Raw genomic sequence first — 13,980 nt, 5'->3', positions numbered from 1 at the left:
CCAGGGCACTGGCTTTCCAAGAACGGGAACTGAGCCTGGAGCTGCTCAGGATTGAAGCTCTCTGTGCAGAGGGCAAGTCCTCAGCAACCTTAGTGCCCTGGTTATTATGTCCAAAAGACAAAGAGGTCAGCCAGCCTGGGCAAGGGGTGACTCCAGTCAAGTGCTTTCTTGGGGATTTAGTGAGGTTAGTGACACTAGCCAAGAATAATGTACTTGCTGGAGGGATCAGTGCTTACAGCCCATCCCCTTGAGGGTGGTGGGAGAAGAGCAGGTTCTGGGAAGGTCTCCATTTACTCCTGGGTTTGGAGGGGATCTGGAAATGTGTAGGGTCCATCTGAGTCAAGATCACGGCCAGGGAGAAAGAAGGGCAGGCTAGAGGTTAGAGTGAAGACCAGTAGCTGGGGCATGTGTTGATTTCCCCAGATCCGCCTCCACCTAACTTGCTCAGGTTCAAAAGCACACGTGCGATCACTACATACAAACACACACTCATTCTCTCACCTGTGGAGGGCTGTAGCTGCTGACGGTGGGGGTGCTGGTATTGGCGCTTGAGCCAGGGATGTTGCTGTTCTTATTGTAGGTGCTGGCCCCTGGGGGGTTCCGAGCAGGGCTGTAGCTGGGTGGTGGCGGTGGCTGCTGGGGTGGTGGCTGTGGTGGCGGAGGCTGCTGTGGTGGTGGCTGTTGCTGGGGAGCCCGGTTGTAGCTGCCTCTGTTGTTGGAGTTGTTGTTATCCCGGTTGTTGTTACCCCAGCGGTTCTGGCTATAGCCACCACCTCCGCTGCGGTTGAAACCTGTGTTGGAGAAATCCAGATGAAAGGCGCCATCATTCCCAAATGGCAACCCCAGGGAACTGGGTTGTCTTGGTGACTACTGTGAGCCGGCATGGCCAGGCGCAGAGCAAGAACTCAAGGTGAACAACAAAGCATGTCCTCTGGGATTCTCTAGACCCCCGGGCATACTCCCCTGTCCCAGCCCTTATGACAGGTTTGTCTCATTCACTGGACTGCAAGAATGGTGAGGCAGAGACCAAGGCAGTCCTGGGTTTCTGTGTCCCAGCATCTCAATAGCTGTTGAATATGCAGGAAGGAGATGCTCAAGGAGAGGAAGCTGGCAGGGTGCGGTGGCTCACATCTGTAATCCTAGCACTCTGGGAGGCTAAGGCGGGTGGATCACGTGAGGTCAGGAGTTCAAGACCAGCTTGACCAACATGGAGAAACCCCATCTCTACTACAAATACAAAATTAGCCGGGCGTGGTGGTGCTTGCCTACAATCCCAGCTACTCAGGAGACTGAGGCGAGAGAATCGCTTGAACGCCGGGAGGCAGAGGTTGCAGTGAGCCGAGATTACACCACTGCACTCTAGCCTGGGCAACAAGAGCAAAACTCCGTCTCAAAAAAAAAAAAAAAAAAAATGAGAGGAAGCTAAGCACTGGTGACAGCCATGAACGAGTCGCATCTAGTCCTCTTCAGACCTGGCCAAAGATGTAGCCCCCATTTCCAATAGATTTTGATCTAGATCCTATTTCCAAGGAGCTCATGGTCAGATGGGGGAAGGTTCACAAAAATGACAGCAATGTGACAGAATGTGCACTGTGATATGCAAATGGGCAAAGGGCTTCATAACCAGCGTCCAGGGAGTGGGAAAGTGGGAGCGTTTCTGAGGTCTCCGTGTCTGACTTGTTTCAAGTTTTCTACCAGAGTATAACTCACAGCTGGAGCTCAGAAAACTTCAGTTGCTGATTGCATAAGCAGTCAAAGCCCAGCCCCAACCTGGGAACAGAAAGTGGAGAGTGCTGTGTGTGAGATGTCTCACCTCCTCGGTAGTTGCCTCCTCCACCGCTGCCTCCCCCTCGGTTCTGGAAGCCGCCACGGTTGCCTCCAGGGGGTCCTCGGTTGTCATAGCGCTGGAAGCCACCACCACCCCCGCGGCCCCGGAAGCCACCACCACCTCGGTTGTCAAAGCGCTTTTCAGGGGGTGGCCCAGCCTTGCGGCCTTCCTCGTTGTACTGCCTCACTAGCTTGTCCGCTTCCTCCCGCTGCAGCTCAATGAACAGAACCTCATCCAGGAAGTCCCCAACATCTGGCAACGTGAAGTTGGCTAGGAGGAAGGAAGTGCCCCAAAGGGAACAAGAAGAAGAGGTCAGTACCTTCTGAAGTCTGGTCCCCTCCACCCAGAAGAGTGGCCTTCCAGAAGGGAGAAGGTGAAGAAAACTGGAATAGTGAATAAGAAAGACATAGACAGAAGGGCGGGCGCGGTGGCTCACGCCTGTAATCCCAGCACTTTGGGAGGCCGAGGCGGGTGGATCACCTGAGGTCAGGAGTTCAAGACCAGCCTGGCCAACATGGCAAAACCCCATCTCTACTAAAAATACAAAAATTAGCCAGGCATGGTGGCGGACACCTGTAGTCCCAGCTACTCGGGAGGCTGAGGCAGGAGAACTGGGTGAACTCAGGAGGCGGAGGTTGCAGTGAGCCAAGATCGCACCACTATACTCCAGCCTGGGTGACAGGGCAAGACTCCCTCTCCAAAAAAAAAACAAAAAACAAAAAACAAACAAAAAAAAAAACAGAGAGAGAGAGAGAAAGAGGTAGACAAAGCCCCAACCCCTCAGCCTGCTAAGTGTCAGGGGCTAACAAAGACTCCTCCGTTTTCTGAAGAGGTGGCTAAGACCCACCTAGACACAGTGCACAGCTCCCTCAGGCCTCACCCCAGGGAATGGGTCAGACAGATGGCATCACCATCCCTGTTTTTACAGAGAAACAAACTGAGGCCTGCCCAGTCAGCCCATCTGGGACCAGAGGCAGGGTGAGCACGCAGGACTTTCAGCTTTAGCTCCCATACATCCTTTCCCTTGTGCTGCCCCAGCCCCATCCAGCCTGAAAACCCCAACATAAGACAGATGGGTAGCTTTTCCATTCACAGCTGTGGTAGACAAGGAAGGGACAAAGCAGAAGCAAGGAAAGAGTAAGATCAAAAAAGAAATCATTAGGGAGCCAGGGAAGGACAAACTGAGTAAAGAGCTTCTTCTCTCCAGGACCCCGCATTGACGTTCCTCTGGGAAGCACTCATTTCCTACCTTTCATTTCTAAGACCGCATGATCTGGGACATCCTTCCCTTCCTCGTCGGTTCGCTTTATTGTTCGGTCTTTTAGGTCCTCGTCAGTGGGACAAATTACAATAGCTTTGCGCTGGAAGCCTTCAAATGGTCTCATTTTTCGTCTCTGGGCTGACCCATAAACATTTGTCTAAGGGTAAGGTAACAGAAGAGGCAAGAGATGGTACATTAAGAGTTGGTTTTTTCCTCTGAGGGGTATTATGTAGGCCAGGGACTGAGAAAAGGAGATTAGTGCTCCTTGTAAGCAGAGAAACTCAGGAAACAGCTCTTCTTTACTTTGAAGATTCTTGAGTCACCCTCAGCAAATGAATTGACTTAGGTAAGTGGCTGCAGACAGGCACAGGGCAAAGGATTCCTAATGGTTGGGACTTTGCTTTTTAATCCTATTTGTTCTTGGTACTGGACCTTACAATTTCTTTTCCCTATTCTAAAAGCTAATACATACTCTTGGTAAAAAAATTCACAGTATAAGGCATAAAGTTTAGAGGAAAAACCCCTGTGTTCCCTTAGTGCCAGCCCTACTTCCCAGAGAGAATGAAGAATGAATTTCTTCCGTGCACTTTTAGAAATATCTATGTGATTTTTTTACACAAAAAGAATTGTATTATGCACATCCTCCTGAGGCTTTTTCATGTAACGTGAAACTTTCTCTAAAGTTTTTCTGTGCAGTATTCTTTTTTAATGGCTGTGTAATACCTATAGATTAGCTATGCTACTAATTAACCAGCTCCTTTGGACAGTTTTGTAGTTTGTTCTCATTAACATTGGTTCTTTTATTCCCTCAGTCCTTCTCTGAAACATCAGCCTCACCCACAAGCTTCTAACCAGCAAGCGCTACACGTCAGGAGACTCTGCTTTTCGCAAGTGCAGTTTTGCTCCTAATGTTTCCTTCCCTTCCTCTAAGTGATGGCAGGTGTGTCCTGGGCTGGTGCTGGCAGAGCAGTGCTCTAGCACATATGTGGTTGAGAGCAGTAACAACATCGGCTTCCATTTACCGAACACCTCCTTCATGTCGGGCCCTTTGGGAATGGGGCCTACCTCTGTTGGATTCAGGGTTCCATAGACTCAGCCTGTATACTTGAATCACGAGGACACTACTTAAAAAGTGAGCAGCTCAAACTTCATTTGAGACTTCCTGAGCCTGAACCTCTAGAGTAAGACCCAAGCACCTATACAGGTACCCTCCCTATGGAAACTCGGGAACTCAGCAGAAACGGAGTAAGGAGTTTTTAACTGCATTTAAACAATTTTTTAGTGGCTCTAATAGGGACCCAAGAAAGAAGCCACAGATGGGGAAAACAGTCTGTAAAGGGGTATGTACAAATGGACCAAAAAAAAAAAAAAGTACTCTGAAGATGTGGCCTGCTTGGGTGCAAAGAGTCTAGGGTCAAGTCCTGGTGTGGCTACTAACATACCTTGGCCAGTCCTTATAGTTGCCTCATCTGTAATACGGGGTTGAAAAGCCTCCCTCCCTGGGCTGGCAAGGACTGAGTAAGAGAATGTCCGTAAAGCAATTGACAAAGTGCAAGAAACTACTCAAGTAGGGGGACACAGGTGGCCTCCAGGGCAGAAGACACCTTGACAGGAAGCGGGCAGTGCACTGGGATGGCCCAGCCTCAGCCTGCTCCTCTGTAAAATCAAGCCCTGAAAAGGGAAAACGGCATGGATGTCTTAGGGTTGCTGTGAAGACCGAATGAGTCCATGTGAGTAAAAGCCCTCGTCTAAGCCCAGGCCCTGGCTCATAGCCAACACTCAACAACTGTGAGCTGCCATTGATGTGGTCATCACTGGGTAGATATTTATACTGTCATATTGACTTGAAGCAACTCAGGCCAAAGAAAAGGTTAAGCTTATAGTGACCTCCCAAGCAGAAAAGCAGGAACAGTGAGACAGGGTGGAATGAACACAGGCTTTGGGGAAGAAACTTGGGCTTGAAATCCCCGCTGTGCCCTTTACTATTTGTGAGACTCAGACAAGTCCCCAAGTAGCCTGAGTCTCAAATTTCCTCTTCTGAAAGACAAGGATCATCACCCTCGTCCTGGCTCTGGAGAGCATTTGCAGATGTAAAAATCTCTGGCCAGTGCCAAAGGAGTGGGCAGTGAAAAGTCAACACCTAGAGTGGATCTGAAAATAAGACCTACAGGACTGACTATCCAGAAGAGGCTTCCCAGTGGAAAATACCAAGGAAAATTGAAGCTTGAGGAAAAAACAAGGTTTCAAGAGATCGTCTTCTAAGACATAGGAACAGGGTGCTGGATGTGGATTAGCCAGGGGCCAAGGACTCCAGCACAAATCTGCTGGAAGTTCTGGGGCCGTGGGTGCAGCTGCTTAAACTAACCAGATCCTCTGGCCCTGAAACATGCGCCAGGAAAAAATGTTCTTCCCTGTCCCCCAGGGAAAGTGTCCCTACCCTCACGAAGGAGGATGTGGGCAGTCATGTGGGTGACAGGCACACACATACTGTTCTTGGGGTCTTGGACACCGGCCCACAAAGAGCACTTGGGCCACAAATGGTTTGAAAAGGAACATCATGTCACAGAGGAAAAGTTAATTCCCCTCTCCCCACTACTCTTCTTTGACTCCATTCCTAAAAGCAAAGCAGAACGTGGCATCTGGTCATAGGAAGAAAGAGTTTGGCTTCCTCAGCTAAATATAATTTTCTTCTGACACAAAAGCTCAGAGTAGGTAGGTGCCAGGGTGAATATGGCCCCAGACCATTCTGCACTTTTTTTTTTTTTGCCCCTAAGTGATCCTACTTTGATTCCTCTGAACTGCGAGGGCGTGGAGTGACAGTCCTGGAGGTCTTCCATGTGGTACAACTGCCCTGTCAATGTCCTGATGAGGGGACAGAGAAGAGAAGCAATGCTGCCAAGACGGCTAGCCCCTGCAGCTTCATGGGATGAGAGGAATGGAGGCGGAGCAGATTGGACTCATAAATAGCTGGCCTTTGTCCTTGGAAGTGGGTAGACTCAGAGATGGCTTCTCAGGCACTTTGGAATTGAGGTGCTGAGAATCAACTCAGCAGTGGTTTTTAAGACTGCACTTCCCTCCACTTACTCCTTCGTTTGGGGAAGGGAAGAAGAGTATCTAAACCACACCAGCAGAAATGCAAATACTTGGCTTTCCTGGAGGAAAGGGAATTAGCTGCTGGTGGCTGTTGCCACAGCAAACACAGTGAGGTCACAGCCCCTGGGCCAGCCCAGCACTTCTGTGGTCGCTGGGGGCTGCTGGCAGCTGTTGCTATGAGACCAGCACAACAGCTAGGTCAGCTTTTCCAGCTGCTTTGGTTCCCTCTGCCTAGCTTCTGCTTCTCCCAGTCCCACCCTGCTTGAAGATGTTGATTCTAAGAGAAAATGTGGCTGTCTGTGTTCCCTGGACCCTGTGACATGGACTAAGGGACAAGAGCTGGGTTTCTCAGAGAAGCTATATGGGGAGTTTTGGTGTATAACAGTCTGAGGGAGGGAGGAGGGAACACAGCAGGTACGAATGATGATGTGACAGCCCAGGATCTCTCAAGCCCCACTGTCCCTGTCTACTCTTCACTTGTCACAGCTCACCAGGGTCATACTGGCAGCAGGAGAAACCTAGCTAGATCTGAGGAGCAAAGTGAAGGCTGATGAGGAAAGATTTACTTTGGGCTCGGAGTGAGGTGAATTCCAGTCAAAAGAACCACATTTATAGGAAGAGAACTGGCTGGCGTGTCAAGAATGGAATGGGCTTCAGGCTCTAGGGATGGTTGGTTGGGGATGAAGGAAAGAAACATCCTTTCTCCAAGGCCTGCAAATAAGACACAGGTTACGGTGGGAGACTATTCTAGCCCTGGGTTTCTGTTTCAGGCGAAAGCGTGGCACCTGCTGACCAGGATGCAAATGAGGACTAGAACGACATGTTCTGACTGTGACGTCAACCCATCCAGCCCTGATTCTAACTGATGCCTGGCCTGGCTCTAGGCTGTTAGAGCCCTCTAACGGAACTCCCAGGCAACAGTGCCCTACTCTGGGGTGGGCTTGGGCAACATGGCCCTGCGGAGGCTCCCCAGAAGCCTCCAGAAAGGCAACTTGTTTGCCTCACAGCAGGCCAGTCAGTTCCTGTTCTGTACTCCATTTTGAGGCCCTCTGGGACAAGGCCAGAAAGCATCTCATTCCAGAGGCTTCCCACCTCCAACAGAGGACCCCAAAGAGACACCTGAAACAATGTGGCCTTCTACTCCACCTTTCTCTCTCCTCTGCAGCCTTTTACTAGCCAGGCAAATTTATCCACATTCCTCCGGATGAAAACCTGACCATGACTCCCCACTCTCCTCAGGACAAAGCCCCAACTCTTTTAATCATTCTGTGCCCCGACTCAGACATTCCACCTCCAGAAAGCTTCCCCAAATTCCCACCATGGCCCCAACCATTCTAGACTATGGCTGTTTGGGAAGTCAGCAGAGCTGTGATCTATCAGTACACTGAGTGCGTGACTTAGCAGTCCTATAGTCCTCTGCAGAGGCTTCAGTTTCCTCTCTGGTCTACCTCTTTTTCCTCTTCTGATGTTCCACAGCTGTGATGCCCACATGATCTCAAAAGGCTACTCAGGTTATCACAGAATGTAGGTCAAAGCCCCGATATACCTGAGAGTTTGTGCCCAATCACATACATCCCAGGGTAGGGGTTAGAGTCCTGGCCAGACAAACGCAGAATCCTGGCTTACAAAGGCCCACCTGGCTTCTGCAGACAACCTCTCCTTCCCTCTCAAGGATGAGCATTTCTAAGGCCAACCTACATAACAGGAGGCTGGAAGAGCCAAATCTGGGGAGATCTGACCACTCAGGAAAAACCAGTAAAGGCAAAAGATGGTTCTGGGCTGAGATCCAGGAACTGCAGGGATTTTGCCTGTAGTATGGGTTTCCCCTTTGGAAATTCCACCTAGCCCAGGAGACAGCTATGCATCATCAACTTACCTGTCACTGCCAAAGCTGGTGGAATGGAAGTGCCAGGATTGGCCAGGGGCCTGCTCTGAACCCTCTATACACAAACACACAACTTCCCCCTCCCTCTTTCTCATACCCAGAGTTTTCTGGAACCCACTTTTGGGGTTTAGGCCAAAACAGGTGAAACCACTGGCTTTACACTCCCTCCCTCAGCCTGAGTAGCCTATGGCTTCAGGCCCCGAGGCAATCCTCCAATCTGTGGTTAACCAGAGAACCCTCCTCCCCAGCCTTCAGAGTTTAGGTTCTCTGTCTCATTGTTGGCCAAGATCTCTTGGCCTGACCCACATGTCCCTTAAGCAGGAGGCTGGTAGCCCTGAAGACCACAGGCATACCTGGTACAGCCCTAGACCCTGTCCCTGAACAAGCCAGCAGCAGCCAAGAAGGCTGACAGTAGGTCTTCAGAGTGCAAAGCTGTCATGGGCCTGGCTTCCAGAGAAAACCCACTTCAGCATCCTGGACAGAGATGTTAGACGATCCACTCTAGACTATAATCATTCTCCCCTGGGCCACATATTTGAAATGGGTTTCACAGCTGATTTAACCAGCAAACCAAGAAAAAGACAGGCAGGAATACTGGCTAGGGTATCCAAAAGAGGTATGTATCCTCAGAGTGTTAAAATGGTATTACTGCTCTCCCTTTCACGACAATGAGTCCAACTGGGGTCAATACAGACTAAAAAAATTCTTAAATGCCCCGACAAGGAGGATCAGGTAAAGTGAGGCCAAGGGTTTAAAAGACAAATCTTCAAAGCGGAGAGAACACTGATTGTACACAATATGAGCTGGGGGGATAACCACGGATGGCTTTTAGACTATCCTGTGCTCAACTGTTTTGTGTAGGATCCTCATTCCTATGTGAAGGCAACTCGGTCTCTGGCGATTCCTTTCTAACAGCAAACTACCATTCTGACAAAGCCAAACGCTGTCCCCACCTCCACTCTTATCAGGAGCCCTTTGAACTCATGGTCACCAAGTATCCAGGCCTACACGTATGGAAGGCACTTCAGGAAGGCTACAAGGGCAGGGTGTTACTTAGTTTACATACTTGCTCACTCACAGGTTCTTAAGAAAGCACAAATGCAAGGCTGAAGGGAACAGAGGCTCATTCACAGATCCCCAAACATAGAAAATAAGGAGACACCCTTTGTTACTTCTGAAAGCCTTCAGGACAAATGTCAATAGGCAATGACGTTGCATAGGCAATAACCATATGGAACTCATTACTCTGAGACAGGAATCTGTAATGATTTTTGGGTCACTCATCCTTTTGAGAATGCTGAAAGATAGGGACAAAAAACTGGTTTTTTTTTCCCTTCTTTTTCATAAAAAGGATACACCTGCACCTGCATACAATATTTATGTTCAAATACAAAGGTTCCAAGGTCCCTGATGTTAAGAACTCCACCATTAACTGAAGTGTAGGTAGAAAATATGACTTAGGTATGTACCTGCCAGTCATACGTATTTGTGAAGAGAAAATGACGGAAGCAATAATAGCATTTACCTTACAGCACTGCTGTTGGCATGAAAGCTACTCTACCTATTCTGTAGAGTATTTAACAATAATCACCAGCTACTAAGTGCCAGGTCCTGTGTTAGGGGTGCAGATGGTATTGAGATCCCTGTTTTACAAACCAAGAGATGGAGATTCAGAGGATAAAGTCAGCTGCCCAAAGGCACAGAGCTAGGGAGTAGCCAAGCTGGCATTCAAGCTCCAGTCTCTCAGGCTTGGAAATCCATACTCCTTCCATTTTGCTAAACAGTTCTTACCTGATGTTCTTTGGGGCTGCTGATGAGTCTGAGTAAGTAGGCCTAGATCATGATCCCAGTCCAGGCTCAGCTGTGTGTAGTACCATGTCATCATGTATGACAAGGTCTCACCCCCCCCGACTAGCACAGCAGTCCATCATCATTACGGGGGAAAAAAGAAAGGGACCAGAGGGAGATTCTCAGGCATGCAAGGGGTCCCCTCCCTTCTCCTGAGGACACAACGGTCATCATTAAGTACCTGATCTAGGATATAGTTGCGTTTCTTGCGGGCAGCAATCTGGATGAGGCGGTTGAGGCACTGGGTGGCCTGCTGGATCAGGACATCCCAGCGGCCAGCATAGTTCCGCTGCCGGCGTAGGCCCATCACCTGCGGGCAGGAATTGGTGAGGGGTGAGTGATTTTAGTTGCAGGGCAGCACTCAGTAGGTTGGAGGTGAGTAAGGAGAGTCCAGTGGTGGCCTTACCCGCATCTTATCCATGATGGCATTGGTACCCAGGATGTTGTACTTCTTGGAAGGGTTGGAGGCTGCATGTTTGATGGCCCATGTGGTCTTGCCAGCAGCAGGCAGGCCCACCATCATCAGAATCTACAAGAACAAGACAGGGAAGGTGTTGCGGCATGGTGGTATGGCACCACTTGGCTCGGTGGTGACTGTGAGTGTGACTCTGGACCTCTGAGCTGTGGCTGCCTCTACAAAGCGGAAGCAATAATAGCATCTACCTCACAGTACTGGTATCGGGATTCAAAAAGATCAGGCTTGTCAGACTCTGAGCACAGTGCCTGGGACAGGGTGAGCATTAAGTCAAGTGCTGGCCAGGCACGGTAGCTCACGCCTATAATCCCAGAACTTTCGGGGAAAAACAAAAACAAAAACAAAAAACCAAGTGCTGTCATCATTAGCATTTATAGTATTTTGTTTTTTTGAGACAGGGTCTCACTCTATTGCCCAGGCTGGTGTGTAATGGCCCAATTACAGCTCACTGCAGCCTTGAACTCCCAGGCTCAAGCAATCCTTCTACATCAGCCTCCAGAGTAGCTAGAACTACAGATACAAACCATCACACCCAGCTAATCTTTTTCTCTCTTTTTTTGGTAGAAATGAGAGTCTCCTTATGTTGCCCAGACTGGTCTCAAACTCCTATACTCAAGGGATCCTCCTCCCTTCTTGGCATCCCAAAGTGCTGGAATTATAGGCATTTGCCACCAAACCCGGCCCATTTACAGGATTATGTGACCCATTCCCCGCCCCTGCAATAGCCCAGGGAAGGCTGTGTACTGGGACTGGCCCCATGGAGTGGGTAGAAGTGGTACAACTTTCTTTAAGTATGAAATAGGAACAGAGCTGCACACACAAGGACATGAATTGTATCTCATCAGTACATTTAGAATTTGGTAAACACAGATGCATCTTAAATGCCCGACTAGTGGGGAACGGCGAGTTTGTAAGGCCATTAAGAATGACGTTCATTCCCTTGAAGGATTTTTAAAAAAGAAAAAATGATGTTCAAAGAGAGGTTTTTATGTGATGGGATAAAGCTCACAAAATAATGTGAAGTGAAAAGGGCAGGGTATCATAATGCTTATACCACAGAATCTCAATGATAAATGTTTGTGAGCATAAAACAGGCACTTAGACATTAAAAAGAACAGATGAACTCCAAAACTCTGCAAGTAAACTTATTTGTAGATGATGGCATTATGAAAATTTAAATTTTTTACTTCTTAATTTTCTAGAACAAGCATAAATAACTTACACATACAAGAAAAATATTGTTTTAAGAAAAAAGACACTAGTATAGCTCTTGGAATCAAATCTTCCCAAAGGCCATTTATCTTTTGATAGCTCTGGGTGAGAGGTGGAACTTACTCAACCTCCTTCAAGAACACTCGGTGGGCCAGGCTCAGTGGCTAAAAAAGTTAGCCTGGCATGGTGGCATGTACCTGTGGTCCCAGCTACTCGAGAAGCTGAGGTGGGAGGATCACTTGAGCCTGGAAGGTCAAGGCTGCAGTAAGCCGTGATCGCACCACTGCACTCCAGCCTGGGTGACAGAGCGAGACCCTGTCTCTAAAGAAAAAAAAAGAACACTTGGTGGCACAGTGCACTCCCCAAGAAGCGCCTAGTGTCCTTTTCTGCTGTAAGAAAAGCCTCCTTTTCCCCTATTCTGGCCTCACTTAAGAAGAAGATGGAATCTTTCTGAGATTTAGGTAGCCTCTCCGACTTCAACTTAGGTCACACCAACACCCCTCACCTCACACTCAGAGCAGCTTTTCAGCTCTGAGTCCAACCCTGAGGAGCTGGGACAAAGTGGCCACTTGCCCCAAGGCTACTCTAGCAGCAAGTCTGTGTGTGTGTCTGTGTGTGTGTGTGTCTCCTCTGTCTTGGCAGCAAGGTGGCCACCAATACATTCTGGCCCCACTCACCTCACATTCTGCCTTGCTCTTTGGTCCAACGGTGCCCCGGATACGCTCACTAAGGGGAAGGTGCTGGATGAAGGTAAACCCCGGGAGGACAGAACAGTAGGGCTCTGCTCTCTGTCCGAAGTTGAACTCCACTGCGCAATTCTTCACCAAGACATGAGGATAGAGGGCCTGACCCCCTAAGGCTTCCTTCTGGATTCGGAAAGCAATGCCCATCCACTTTCCATTCTTGGTAAAAGACAGTTCCACGTCATTTCCACATTCAAAATCCTAGGAGAAAACGCCAAAGGAATATGATTGCCAACTCTCGCCATAGGCACTGGGAGTCACACGTGAGGACAGTAGATGCAGGGAGTAGAATGTGGACAGCTTTCCAGATTGAAGTGCATCCTTCCCCAACATACAGGTAAGCTGGGCAGCATCAGTGAACATCTCAGAGAATGTCCAGCCCAAAGTCCTCCTTGCCTAAGACCCCAAAGTTGGTGGATATGAAGCAAGTAAGCAAGAGTTTTTTTTTTTTTTTTGAGACAGGGTCTCACCCTGTCCCCCAGGCTGAGTGCAGTGGCACAGCTAGGGCTCACCGCAACCTCAAACTTCCAGGTTCAAGCAATCCTCCCACCTCAGCCTCCTGAGTAGCTGGGACTACAGGCATGTTCCACACCTGGCTAATTTTTAAATTTTTTTGTAGAGACAGGGTCTTGTTATGTTGCCCAGGCTGGTCTTGAAATCCTAGACTCAAGTGATCTTCCCACCTTGGCCTGCCAAACTGTTGGAATTATAGGCTTGAGCCACTGCACCTGTCCTAAAGCAGGTAATTTTAAGAAGCTCCAAGTATTTGAGTCTTGTGCCTAGACTGAGATGAAGACGAAGGAAAAGGTGGTCCAGTCCTGTCCTGAAAACTGATGAGGAGACAGGTGCAGTGGCTCACGCCTATAATCCCATCACTTTGAGCGGCCAAGGCAGGAGGATGCTTGAGGCCAGGAGTTCAAGTACAGCCTGGGTAACAGAAAGAGACCCCATCTCTACAAAAACAAACAAAAGAAACCCAGAAAGGGCAGTCTATGAATATAACAGATGAAGGAAAGCCACAGCAGGGCCTTTTCGAACTGAGTTCAGCTTGTTCAACATGTTCCCTGAGTTCGTACTCTTTCTGATACATATGTCTGCATAATCTGGGACCGACAGAGCTTAGCGACCAGTGGGGAATGAGACAAGGACACTCTATCATAATTCAGTAAGATGACCTACCTAGAAGCAAGTTTCTGAGGTTTCTCAGTTGCTTGTATATAAGCCTAGCAGTGACAGAACATAAGGTCAGATTGGCTGAGGCATAAAAGATGAGGGGGAAGTAGTTCAGGAACAGCTGAAGAGCCATGCAGGGACCACATTCATTTATTCTGTAACAACTACTTATTGAATTGCTAAAGTTAGTAATTAAGATCCCCCCTCTTTTTGTTGAGACGGAATTTCACTCTTGTTGCCCAGGCTGGAGTGCAATGGCGCAATCTCGGCCCACCACAACCTCCGCCTCCCGGGTTCAAGCGATTCTCCTGCCTCAATTAGCTGGGATTACAGGCATGTGCCACCACGCCCGGCTAATTTTGTATTTTTAGTAGACGGGGTTTCTCCATGTTGGTCAGGCTGGTCTCGAACTCCTGACCTCAGGTGATCCACCCGCCTCAGCCTCCCAAAGTGCTGGGATTA

At 48.9% G+C, this 13,980-nt stretch overlaps 1 protein-coding gene across 13 annotated transcripts in view; it reads right to left on the bottom strand.

The window, feature by feature from the left end:
- Positions 1-13,980, bottom strand: part of HNRNPUL1 (heterogeneous nuclear ribonucleoprotein U like 1) — a 44,979-nt gene that overhangs the window by 2,864 nt on the left and 28,135 nt on the right. For all 13 annotated transcript variants that reach the window (XM_009435615.5, XM_009435618.4, XM_063800250.1 and 10 more), the window contains 6 exon segments: positions 12,280-12,546; positions 10,322-10,444; positions 10,097-10,225; positions 3,078-3,246; positions 1,814-2,098; positions 502-791 (listed from right to left, as the gene is read on the bottom strand). In XM_009435615.5, the coding sequence (XP_009433890.1) occupies positions 502-791; positions 1,814-2,098; positions 3,078-3,246; positions 10,097-10,225; positions 10,322-10,444; positions 12,280-12,546 (1,263 nt within the window).

The sequence above is a fragment of the Pan troglodytes genome, chromosome 20 (genome assembly GCF_028858775.2).
Source record: "Pan troglodytes isolate AG18354 chromosome 20, NHGRI_mPanTro3-v2.0_pri, whole genome shotgun sequence".
NCBI lineage: Eukaryota > Metazoa > Chordata > Mammalia > Primates > Hominidae > Pan > Pan troglodytes.
This window is presented reverse-complemented; position numbering and strand designations above follow the sequence as displayed.